Source organism: Eleutherodactylus coqui, chromosome 5 (assembly GCF_035609145.1).
Source record: "Eleutherodactylus coqui strain aEleCoq1 chromosome 5, aEleCoq1.hap1, whole genome shotgun sequence".
NCBI lineage: Eukaryota > Metazoa > Chordata > Amphibia > Anura > Eleutherodactylidae > Eleutherodactylus > Eleutherodactylus coqui.
The window spans coordinates 50,985,145-50,997,773 of record NC_089841.1 but is presented as its reverse complement, the minus strand read 5'-3'; the positions used below and the strand labels follow the sequence as shown (position 1 = coordinate 50,997,773).

The following is a 12,629-nucleotide window of genomic DNA, read 5'->3' as shown; positions in this document are numbered from 1 at the left end:
TAGAGCTATAGTCGAATACCAACTCCAACATGGGCGGCGCAGTGGGAGTCAGCCTCCTCAATTCCTTTCAGAAGAGTGGGCCTGGTTGGCAGACATCTGCCATGTCCTTGGTAATTTTGAGGAGTCTACCCAGGTGGTGAGCGGCGATGCTACAATCATTAGCGTCACCATTCCTCTGCTATGCCTCTTGAGAAGTTCCCTGCAAACCATAAAGGCAGCTGCTTTGCGCTCGGAAACGGGGGCGGGGGAAGACAGTATGCCGCTGGATAGTCAGGGCACCCTCCTGTCTATTTCTCAGCGCGTACAGGAGGAGGAGGAGGAGCATGAGGAGGATGAGGAGGAGGGGGAAGAGACAGCTTGGCCCGCTGCTGACGGTACACCGGCTGATTGCCTGTCATCCTTTCAGCGTGTATGGCCTGAGGAGGAGGAGGAGGAGGAGGAGGAGGAGGATCCTGATAGTGATCTTCCTAGTGAAGACAGCCATGTGTTGCGTACAGGTACCCTGGCACACATGGCTGACTTCATGTTAGGATGCCTTTCTCGTGACCCTCGCGTTGCACGCATTCTGGCCACGACGGATTACTGGGTGTACACACTGCTCGATCCACGGTATAAGGAGAACCTGCCCACTCTGATTCCCGAAGAGGAAAGGGGTTCGAGAGTGTTGCTATACCACAGGACCCTGGCGGACAAGCTGATGGTAAAATTCCCAGCCGACAGCGCTAGTGGCAGAAGGCGCAGTACCGAGGGCAAGGTAGCAGGGGATGTGCGTAGATCGAGCAGCATGTACATCCCAGGCAGTGCAACAGTCTTTAAGGGCCTGGCCAGCTTTATGGCTCCCCACCAAGACTGTGTCACCGCTCCCCAGTCACGGCTGAGTCGGCGGGAGCACTGTAAAAGGATGGTGAGGGAGTACGTAGCGGATCGCACGACCATCCTTGGTGACGCCTCTGCCCCCTACAACTACTGGGTGTCGAAGCTGGACATGTGGCCTGAACTAGCGCTGTATGCCCTGGAGGTGCTTGCTTGTCCTGCGGCTAGCGTCTTGTCGGAGAGGGTGTTTAGTGCGGCTGGGGGAATCATCACAGATAAGCGTAGCCGCTTGTCAACCGACAGTGCTGACAGGCTAACACTCATCAAGATGAACAAAGGCTGGATTTCCCCAGACTTCTGTTCTCCACCAGCGGACAGCAGCGATACGTAAGCAATACGTAGGCTGCACCCGCGGATGGAAGCTACGTTCTCTCTCACCATCCAAAACGGGGACATTTCTGCTTCATCAATCTGTGTCTAATATTCCTCCTCCTCCTCCTCCTCCTGCTCCTCCTCCTGAAACCTCACGTAATCACGCTGAACGGGCAATTTTTCTTAGGGCCACAAGGCTCACTCAAATAATTTTTCAGAACAATTTTTATAAGTTTCAATGCGCTTAAAAGCATTGGAACTTTAACTTGAACCAATTTTTCGTTACACTGGGCTGCCTCCAGGCCTAGTTACCACTTAAGCCACATTAACCAAAGCGATTAATGGGTTTCACCTGCCCTCTTGGCTGGCCATGGCCAATTTTTGGGATGTACATTAGTACTGTTGATACAGCAATTTTTGTAGGCCCTCGCCTACAGTGTAATCAAATTAATTTTTAGCCCACCTGCATTACAGCTGACGTTACCTCAGCTGTGTTGGGCAATGCAATGGGATATTTTTATGTACCGCCGGTGGGTTCCAGGGAGCCACCCATGCTGTAGGTGCACACTGAGTTTTTAATACATCTGTACACTTCTAAAGAACCCGTCTGACTGGGCCATGCAGTGTGGGCCGAAGCCCACCTGTATTACGCACGACATTACTACCTCAGCTGTGTTGGGCAATGCAATGGGATATTTCTATGTACCGCCGGTGGCTTCCTGGCACCCACCCAGGCAGTGGGTCCACAGGGAGTTTAACCTACATGTGTCCACTTGTAAAGAACCCCAGTCAGACTGGGGCATGCAGTGTGGGCCGAAACCCACCTGCATTAACCCTTTCCAGTCCACTGTGTGACCTGTGAAGACATTAGGGTTTAAGGCTGTACAGCTCCGTTGTTGGTAGACGTCCGTCGGGGTTCTCTTACTGTATATTGCCAGCCTCTCTGCTGTCGGAGCCTATCCTACGTGTCAGCTCATGCAGTACTGGCTTTAGCCAGCATATAGCGCCGTTGTATAACGGCAGAAAAAGAGTAAGCCCCCTAGGAAAACCATATACAAATTGGATTGGAAAGGGTTAAGCACAACATTACTACCTCAGCTGTGTTGGGCAATGCAATGGGATATTTCTATGTACCGCCGGTGGCTTCCTGGCACCCACCCATGCTGTAGGTGCACACAGAGTTTTTACTACATCTGTACACTTATAAAGAACCCCAGTCAGACTGGGGCATGCAGTGTGGGCCGAAGCCCACCTGTATTACGCACGACATTACCTCAGCTGTGTTGGGCAATGCAATGGGATATTTCTGTGTACCGCCGGTGGGTTCCAGGGAGCCACCCATGCTGTGGGTCGACAGGGACTTCACAATAGGGAGTTGTACCTGCCTGTGTCTATGAATTAAAAAGCCCGGTCTGACTGGCGCATGCAGACACCTGGACAGAATGAATAGTGTGTGGCACATAGGTTCCCCATTGCTATGCCCACGTGTGCAGCTCCTGATGGCGGTGGCACAGGATTCTATTTCTCATTGCTTCTGTACAGCATTGTGGGCTATCGCTCCGCCACTTTTAAAGAGGGTCGCTGCCTAGCCGTGCCAACCTCTGCAGTGTGTGCCTGCGGTCCCTCGTCATGGCAGACGCAATTCTAAATAGACATGAGCGTGGTGTGGCATGAGGGCAGCTGAAGGCTGCCCAGGGACACTTTGGTGTGCGCTGTGGGGGGGAGGGGGGGCGGTTGGGCAGCATGTAACCCAGGAGAAGTGTCAGTGGAGTGTCATGCAGGCAGTGATTGTGCTTTGTTGGAGGTAGTGTGGTGCTTAGCAAAGGTATGCCATGCTAATGAGGGCTTTTCAGAAGTAAAAGTTGTTGGGAGGGGGGGGGGGGGGCCCACTCTTGCCGGTATTGTGGCTTAATAGTGGGACCTGGGAACTTGAGATGCAGCCCAACATGTAGCCCCTCGCCTGCCCTATCCGTTGCTGTGTCGTTCCCATCACTTTGTTGAATTGCCCAGATTTTCACACATGAAAACCTTAGTGAGCATCGGCGAAATACAAAAATGCTCTGGTCGCCCATTGACTTCAATGGGGTTCGTTGTTCGAAACGAACCCTCGAGCATCCCGGGAAGTTCGTTCCGAATAACGAACACCCGAACATTTTGGTGTTCGCTCATCTCTACTCCTTAGCCAATCAGATGTCTTCACTAACTGCCCTCTTCTGCTGTTTTATTGAGATATTAAATGACAAGCTGCAGCTGCATCCCCCTCCTCTCCTCCCTCTCTTCTAATTACTGTATTACACTTGCTAGATTATGACACACAAAAGTGTCCTTGCGTTCGTAGCCAACCAGATGTCTCTACCAGCCCCTTCTCATGCCATTTAATTGAAATATTGAATAAGAAGCTGAAGCTGCATCCCCCTCCTCTCCCCTCCTCCCTGTCTTCTATTTACTATATTACACTAGATGCATTTTGACACATACAGTTGATTCCTGAATGTAACCAGTGTTCTGAGGCAACCAGATGTCTCCACCAGCTGTTTCACCAAGACATTAATGAGAAGCTGCAGCGGCACCCCATCCTATCCCTCTCCTCCATCTTTTATTTGCTGAATTCCTCTTGATGAATTTTTGACACAAACAAGTGTCCTTGTGCTCTGAGCCAATCAGATGTCTTCAGCTCCCCTTTCATGCTGTTTGATGGAAACAGTGAATAGAAAGCTGCAGCCGCATCCCCCTCTTCTCCCCTCATGCCTGTCTTCTATATACTGTATTACGCTAGATGGATTTTACAGTACACATGAGGGTCTTAGGTGGTTCCTGTGTTCCGATCCAATGAGAAGTCTCCACTAAGTCTTCCACTGCTGTCATTCAATAGCTGAGGCAGCACTCGCCCATTCATGAATTCATGAATGGGTGAGTGCTGCCTCTGATTGGCTGAGCGCAGAGACCAATCAGAGGCAGCTCTCAGCTGTCATTCCATAGCTAAGAGCTGCCTCTGATTGGTCACAGTGCTCAGACAATCATAGGCAGCCGATTCAGCAGACGGGGATTTTAAATCCCCGCCTGCTGAATACTACTTAGAGCAGTGCAGGGAGAAGAGCTGGCTGGATGCAGCTGAGCCCCGGCAGCTGCAGAGAGGTGAGTATCCATTTTTTTTTTTTACACATTTTTAGGATGGTTTTCAGGGAAGGGCTTACATTTTAAGCCCTTCCCTGAAAATTACTACAGAGCTGGGCGGCAGCCCATTGCTTTCAATGGAGCTGGCTGTATTGCCGGCTGCATTGAATTCAATGGGAGAACATCATTCTCCTCTGCCACATCTGTGGCAGAGGATCACGATCTTCAGTATATGTTCTCAATAGGGTCGACCCCGGCCCCATTGAGTGCAGGGTTAAACCCTTGGATGCTGTGGCATCCAGGGGTTCCACATACACAGAACACCAATTTGTCGCAGAGCGCAATTATATGCGTTCTGCGAATCATTGTGTCCTATAATTTTCACTGCATGCATTTGTGCGCATGTAAAATTCGAACATGTGACTGCTCCCATTGCCAAGCATTGGGTCTATACAGATGCAGATAGCAAACGCAACTGTCAGACTCGCGTACAAACGCCCGTGTGACTGAGCTATTACACTTGATGAATTTTGACGCATACCAGTGTCCTTTACTCTAAGCCGACCAGATGTATTTAATAGCTTATACTATTTTATTGAAGCACTGAATAAGAAGCTGCAGCTGCATCCCCCTCTTCTCCCCTTCTCCCTGACTTCTGTTTATACTAGCTGGATTTTTGCACATACAGGAAGGCGGGTCCTAGGTAATCCATGTGCTCTGAGCCAACGAAATGTCTCCACCAGCTCCCCTCTCATGCTGTTTCATTGAAACATTGGGTACATTGAAAGATTAACTGCAGCTGCACCCCTCCTCTCCCCTCCCTCCTGTCTTCTATTAACTGTATTACACTAGATGGATATTGACACATAAGGGAGACCTTAAGAAGTCCCTGTGTTCTGAACAAGCCAAATGTCTCCACCAGCCCCCCTCTCATGCTGTTACCTTGAATGGGAAGCTGCAGTTGCATCCCCCTCTTCTCCCCTTCTCCCAGTCTACTATTTACTGTAGTACACCAGATGGATTTTAGCACATGTAGGAAGGTGGGTCCTAGGTAGTCCCTGTGCTCTGCGCCAACCAGATGTTTCCACCAGCTCTCCTCTCGTGCTGATTCACTGTATTATTACATCACTTTTTAAGGACTGAGGAGGTTTGTCAACATTTACACAAGCCCTATATGTGGGGACAGGGGTTAAAGGCTGTTGGAAGGTGACGGGAGGTAAGGAAGATGACACGTTCACCAAAAATATAAGTTTTAGATATTTACATGTTATAAAATGCATATAATAATAGACATGGGCTAAAATGGGTGCAACCCGGGTCTAAGGTTTGGACGGTTGTATGGATGTTCTGTGATTTGTTGTCTGATGACCATTTTTCTGTGTAGGCGACCTTCTCCAGAGAACAGTTATTACTCTGTCATTCACGGATCTTTCCAAACACCTAACAATAGACGGGTGATAAGATCCATTTACAGACACTGAACAAAGGGACAGTAGAGAATGGCGCAAAGAGACAGATAAGGGACTGGAAGGAAATAGAATCCATAATGCATTTGTGAAGACCATTACTCACGCCCAACCACCACAGGGAAATAAAAAAGGAAGGCTTCCGCAATACGCCACAAAGCCACCAGATGGTGATAATTACCGTATTTTATAATGAGATGAATTCATGTTGATTTTTTACATCCTTTCATGGTTTTGACAAAAAGTTTTACCATTTTAAAACCTCTGATCTCAGGAGCAAATATAGTTATATGTGATGAGATCTGCTGACCATGTGCAATTAATGTAGATTCTTAAGAAGTATAGCTATGACATATCTATCTATCTATCTATCTATCTATCTATCTATCTATCTATCTCATATCTATCTATCTATCATCTATCTATCTAATATCGCATATCTATCTATCAATCTATCTATCTATCTATCTCATATCTATCTATCTATCTCATATCTATCTATCTATCTCCTATCTATCAATCTATCTATCTATCTCCTATCTATCTATCTATCTATCTAATATCGCATATCTATCTATCTATCTATCTATCTATCTATCTATCTATCTATCTCATATCTATCTATCTATCTATCTATCTATCTATCTATCTATCCCATATCTATCTATCTATCTATCTATCTATCTATCTCATATCTATCTATCTATCTATCTGAGCACTGTGACCAATCAGAGGCCACGCTCAACTGTCATTCAATGGCTGAGCATGGCCTCTGACTGGTCACAGTGCGCAGCCAATCTGAGGCAGTGCTTTCTGGAGGACCACCAGAATACAGAAGAAGAACTGTAGAGAAGCTGCAGAAAGAAGCCACGCTGGAGCGCTAGGTGATGTATTATTATTATTTTTTTTCTGTCAGCTTGGGCTTATTTTCAGGGAAAGGCTGATATTTCAAGCTCTTCCCCGAAAATCACTGTGGGGGTTGCCTGCAGCGCATTGCTTTCAATGGGGCGGCAGCAGCGCTGGCCCAATTGAAAGCAATGAGAGAATATCACGATCCTCTGTCACAGCTGTGACAGCTGTGGCAGGGGAATTCTTCATCCCCGCGGGGAGTCCCCTTGTCACTGAACACTGTGACAATGCTGTCACAGTGTTCAGTGATGAGAGGACTCCCCGCTGGGTTTCTTTATGCGTGCTGGATGAGAGGCACGGATGTCCTATCTTTTGCAGGAGCACATATTTTGCGGCTATAAAAGACGGACATTTGACCAGTGCCATAGGGAACCAATAGTTCTAACAGATGCATTTTGTTTGCGCATATAGGTGCGCATAAAAAACGCTCATCTGACTGAGCCCTAAAACACACACATATGTGTGCAAATACATGGCACAAATACCCTTCAGCCCGTTTGAGCCTGGCCTAAGAGATGACATTTTTCAGCCTAATGCATTTTTCTTTCTTATTTTGTTTTGTTTGCATAAATGTATGAATATCCAGGGAAATCCACCCGAAGAATCTGGGGAAGAAGCGGGGCTATCTGGTGTGGTGTGATGAACCCAATTGTGGATAATGTAGATAAGGGGTTACTGCGCTGACCTGGAAGCGTTGCCCTATAGATGAGTGAAACTACATTAAAGCACTTATACGAATCCACCCAAATGACCTTCCATGCACAGGAAAGAGCGAGCCCAGAGCCGGGATCACCGAGGGTCTTTCCCTGCACACTGAAATGGCTTCAAATTGCAAATAAAAAAATAGAAATGGCTACTGACCAGGTCAAAGTGACAAATGTGATGTCAGAATGAGGAAAAAAATAAATGTATTACATCATGGAAAGAAAAAACAGAGCTGCACGTTTCAACTCTAGAATGGAGTCTTCCTCAGGATGAACTAAAATACAGAAGTCCCAAAGTATTAATAACGTAAAGTCAAAAAACACCCCAACCGACAAGGACAGGAACCCACAGGGGGGGGTGATATGCAGAATAGTATGGGTGTGTGTGTGTGTGTGTGGGGGGGGGGGTTGTTCTGCGCTATACAAGAAATATAAAAAATTCTAGGTCAGAAAAAATTTCAGGAAAATGAGTTAAAAATAAGATTGTGGGTGGCAGAGGTGATATTTGACTTGAAAAATTGGATATTTCTTTCCTGAACATACTCAGATTAGGGTATATAAAAGCATATCCCCTAAGGGTGCGTCCCTACATAGCAGGTACTGCTTGGGGCTGAGACTCCGCCCATCCACAGTTGCCAATGGAAATGCAATCTTGCCTATTAAGTCAACAAGATCGCACAATTATTGGCCACCGCAGCTGGGTGGAGTCTTAGCAGCAAGTAGTACCTATTACATGGGAATGCACCATAAGGGCACACGGGTGTATTTAGTTTAGGTCTGTGAATACGCCGTATGTTCATGAAACTATATTCAAAAGTGGGCATTTCTGTAAAACGTTGAGGTCGCTCCTGGGTGAACAGTCTGAACCTGTGAAAGTACCTCTCCTAACATGTCTTGTATACCCAATAGATAGTTATAGTAGGTGGAGTAGACGTTGCTGTACTGTGGGGTGCAGTGGTATAGGTATAATACATTGGGGCCACAAGAACTAAATATTGCCCCTACAACCAGTGACCATGATGCTTTGCAATAAGAACCTAAAAACTTGCAAATTTCAGTTTGTTCTAAGTCCTTTCCCTTTAATCCAATGTGGGGGAGGGGGAGTGACAACCCCGATGAGTGCTAATCATGGTTGTCAATGATCAGGGTTGTCAATGTTTTAGCCGCTGGAAGCATTCCCTATCAATAGCTGAGATGATAAAACCACAGCAGGATCTGCCTTATGAGACTTGCATGCTGGTTTGTATGATATGGTGGCTACTCACCGGGATCGGGTATGATGAGCTGCGCATACGTCTCTGCTGTTCCGGCTTCATTTTCAGCTATACATTGATAATAACCTTCATCTGACTTCACCAGACCTAAAATCCTTAGATTGCTGCCACCCTAAAATACACAAAACCCGGGCTGATGAGAATGTTATGTGATTACAGTACAAGCTTCTCCGTTGTTGGCAGTGGAGATGTAGCAGAGTTGTAGTTGTCATTTAGTTGTTTCTTTTGCACAGTGCTTTGAAGATAATATTGGTCAGTTTTTCTGCAGTCCCATGTAAAGGCATAGATGACATATCATGATATCACAATGATTGTCATTGATGACAAACTCAGCTCTACTACATCTGTTATTCTCAGTCCTCTTCATTAATGTTGAGCAATAGAAACAGTAGAGCCCTGATTCAGGACGAACCTTACTAAGAGTTCAGATCAACGTGAAGCTCGGGCGGTTTGTCCTAAGCCAAACACACTAAAAGAAGAAGAAGAGGGGAAAAAGGAGAAGAAGAATGGGAAGGAAAAAGAATAAAGAGGAAAAGAAGAAAGAGATGGGCAAATAAGGAGGAAAAAGAGGAAGAATAGAAGGAAAAGGAGGGAAAAGAAGAAAAAGAAGGAGAAAAAGGAGGGAAAGAAGAAAAAGAGGGAGAAAAAAGGGAAAAAAAGAAGAAAAAGAGGGAAAGAAGGAGAAGAAGGAAAAATAAGAAGGAGAAGAATAAGGAAAAGAAGATTGGAAAAGACAAGAAGGAAAGGAAGGGAGAGGAAGTTAAAAGGAGGTGAATAGAGATGAGCGAACGTGTTCGGCTCCGCCCCTTTTTGCCCGAACACCGAACTTTGCGAGCAATTCCGTGCTCGGGCGAAAAAAGTTCGGAGGTCGCCGTGGCAGCGCGGGGGGGTGCGGCGGGGAGTGGGGGGGAGAGGGAGAGAGAGAGGGCTCCCCCCTGTTCCCCGCTGCTGCCGCCCGCGCCGCCGCGCCTCTCCCCGCCCCCCGGCGCCCCCCGAAGCTTTACGCGCGGACACTGAAGTCCTCGGCAAAGCCGATGTCCGGGTGCGTAAGTGTTCGTTAAGAACACGTTCGCTCATCTCTAGAGGTGAACAAGTAAAATTAAAGAAGGAAAAAGAAAAATAAGAAAACAATGGAAAAAGAAGAATAAGAATGAAAAAAAAGAACAAAATGAGCAGGAGAAAAAAGAAGGAAAAAGAAGAGGAAGGAAAAGAGAACAAAAGGAAGGGGAAATGAGTTAAAAGGGGGTGAAGAAGGAAAAAGAAGAAGAGAAGGAAAGGGAGGGAAAAGATGAAATAAAAAAAGCAGGAAAAAAGTAAAAAGAAGCAAAAAAGGGAAAAAAAAGAAAAATAAGGAGAAGATGGAAAAAGGAATCTTTTTTTCTTTTTCTCTCCTTTTCCTTCTTTTTCTTCATTAACTGCCATAAAGCAGCTCATTAGTCCTTTGATTCCCTCCTAGGTGACCTGAGAGGTGATACAGGGCGTTTAAGGCTCTTGGACAGAGTTATACGCCCGTTTCTGGGGTGATGCTGAAGTCCTGGCTTTGTTTGAACTAATTTGAACAGAACCAAACTTTTTACTGAAATCTGGTGAACCAGCTGAACTGAAGCTTCTAAATGTTCTTGACACCCATGAAGCAGAGCGCAGACTATTAATGGGGTATCCAAGTTTCAGGAAATCTAGGTCACTTTCATATAATGAAAACTTTTCATTTTTTTAATACACAGGACTTTCTGTATCAAGTGTTCACAGATTTCAAGATCTCTGCTTGCTGTCATTTATGAGGAACATTCATTCTTTCATTCTTCTGATGGCAAGCAGGTGCCAACCTGTCACAGTACACTTATCACAACTGTACAACTTTGAATCCATTAAATGAGCAGGGCCGATTTTCCTCCACTTGGTGTAAGCAAGCAGAGATCTTGAAAATTGGAAAATTGCAGAGCTTTTAATTCTACCAAACATAACCCTTTAACCTACTCAGCTCTGCTTCATCTGTGCCTTTTATATGATATTGCCACAGAGCAAAATATAAATGGTGCATGGCTTTTATCAATACAGACATGTCTTATCTGCCATGTATCCACTGTGTATTACAACACTCGCCTGCTATACTGTAACGGATTCTATAGCGGGTGAGGAAAATTACATTAGGTTTTTTTTCAGAATGCAAACAATTTTTTTTTTCCCCATTCACTGACAGCAAGTGGAGATTTTGCAAACAGAAAGAAATTGAACATAAAGAAATTAAACCATTTTTTTCTGAGATTTTCAAGTCAAAAACACATGGAAATAGAATGCATTGATCTGAATGGGAATATTCACCTGGCATTTTATTACATGGACGGACAGTCCAAGGAAAAGTGCTGACATTTTTACTGATCACAATCGCCCGCGTGAGTACGGCCTTTGACTATATGCACACTTGCGTTTAAAAAAAATGCCCGTGTTTTTTCATACATTACAGGCAAAGCTCCCATTCACTTCAGTGGAACATTAGCCTGCAATACCAAGTCTGGCCACTGCAGTGAAAACAGAGCTGTCTACTTCCTGCAGGAATCGGGTCAGTACACAACACTTCAGCCCAGAGAGCAGCTGATTAACAGGAGTGCTTGGTGACAAACCTGTGCCAATCTACCAATCCTGAGGATAGGACATCAATAGTTTACAACTGGACAACCCCTTTAACGCAAAGTGCAAACTCTAGTGGGGGAAGGGATTCGGAGGTTTGCATACGTTTGCAACTGATTTTTTTTATGACTCCAATGCACTTTGTATAAGAAAATGAAACATTTCTGCAGATAATCAAGCAAAATTTGGGTTAATTGCAAGAGAATGCAGGACTACACCGAGTCAGTCTGTAACCATAGGGATGACCGGAACTGCATGGGAGCTGTGTACACAAAACGGTAGAATTGTTTTCATCAGGACAGCTTACAAAGTTGCTTCATTCTCTATTTTAGATGCAGTGGAGGAATAATGTTGCAGAAGTCTTCCCGCCCTCTAATGAAGAAGCCCCTGATTGCAGCCGTGGTCTTCCTGCGGGGCGGCCGTGGTGACTGATGATGTGATCTGCAGACACTAAGTAGCCGTTTTAATAACTGGGTTTGCTTTAGTGCAGGTTGCCTCTTGGATGAGCGCTGTGTCTGGGGGCGATGTACAGCGTGAACCTGTCAGCTCCTCATTGCCGGAGCGTTCGTCCTCTTTGTGCTGCGGCACCTGTGGGAATCATCAGCGCTAGAAAAGTTTAATCGAAATTGTTTTGCCGGCGGGCGAACCTTTCATGGAAGAGACAAATGCATCGCATCTGATCACATCTGAACCTCTCCAAGACGAGGAGCCGCAGTGTAAGTATACAGCGCCTTCCACACAAGACGCTTCTCAGATCGGCGCCATCCGCTCCGGGGGACCGCGACACAAATCACAATCTGCTGCCAAGATTGACAGGGGCCAATAAAACGAAAATCTTCATTCGCTTGTATCAGTATTACAACATTAACCCCTATTCTATGGTAGAACACCAAGGATGCCGATATTAACCCTTCCACTGCTGTCGACTATTCACACGGGAAAAAATATATATATTATAGCGCCCTATGAAATATTCCGCCGCCAAAAAGTATATTCACGCAGGCGTTTTTTCCAGTCATTCGGACAATTTTTTTCACGTGATTTTCAAACGTTTCTGTGATTTTTTTTTCCTGCGCAATTTTCAGCCGTTTTGCATCTGATTTTTATATGCGTAACACCCCCCCCAAAAAAAAAAACGCATGATGGGTTCTACACACTTTTTTTTTAATAGGTACCATGGTTACATGCGATAAAATCAGACAAGTGTCATTTTTTTAAGCACACCCATAGACTTGAACCGGTGATTTTTGTCAGAAAATCGCAACAAAATAGGACATGCTGCGATTACAAATCCGCACGTGTGAATAGAACCGCGCAGAATAATGTGCTTTATTTGTGTCAGATGTCAG

At 45.6% G+C, this 12,629-nt stretch overlaps 1 protein-coding gene across 1 annotated transcript in view; it reads right to left on the bottom strand.

The window, feature by feature from the left end:
* The window catches only part of DCC (DCC netrin 1 receptor), a 640,441-nt gene that overhangs the window by 306,470 nt on the left and 321,342 nt on the right, over positions 1-12,629 (bottom strand). Inside the window, exon 9 of the mRNA XM_066604857.1 lies at positions 8,644-8,764. Coding sequence (XP_066460954.1) covers positions 8,644-8,764 — 121 coding nt within the window. The remainder of the gene's footprint in view (positions 1-8,643; positions 8,765-12,629) is intronic.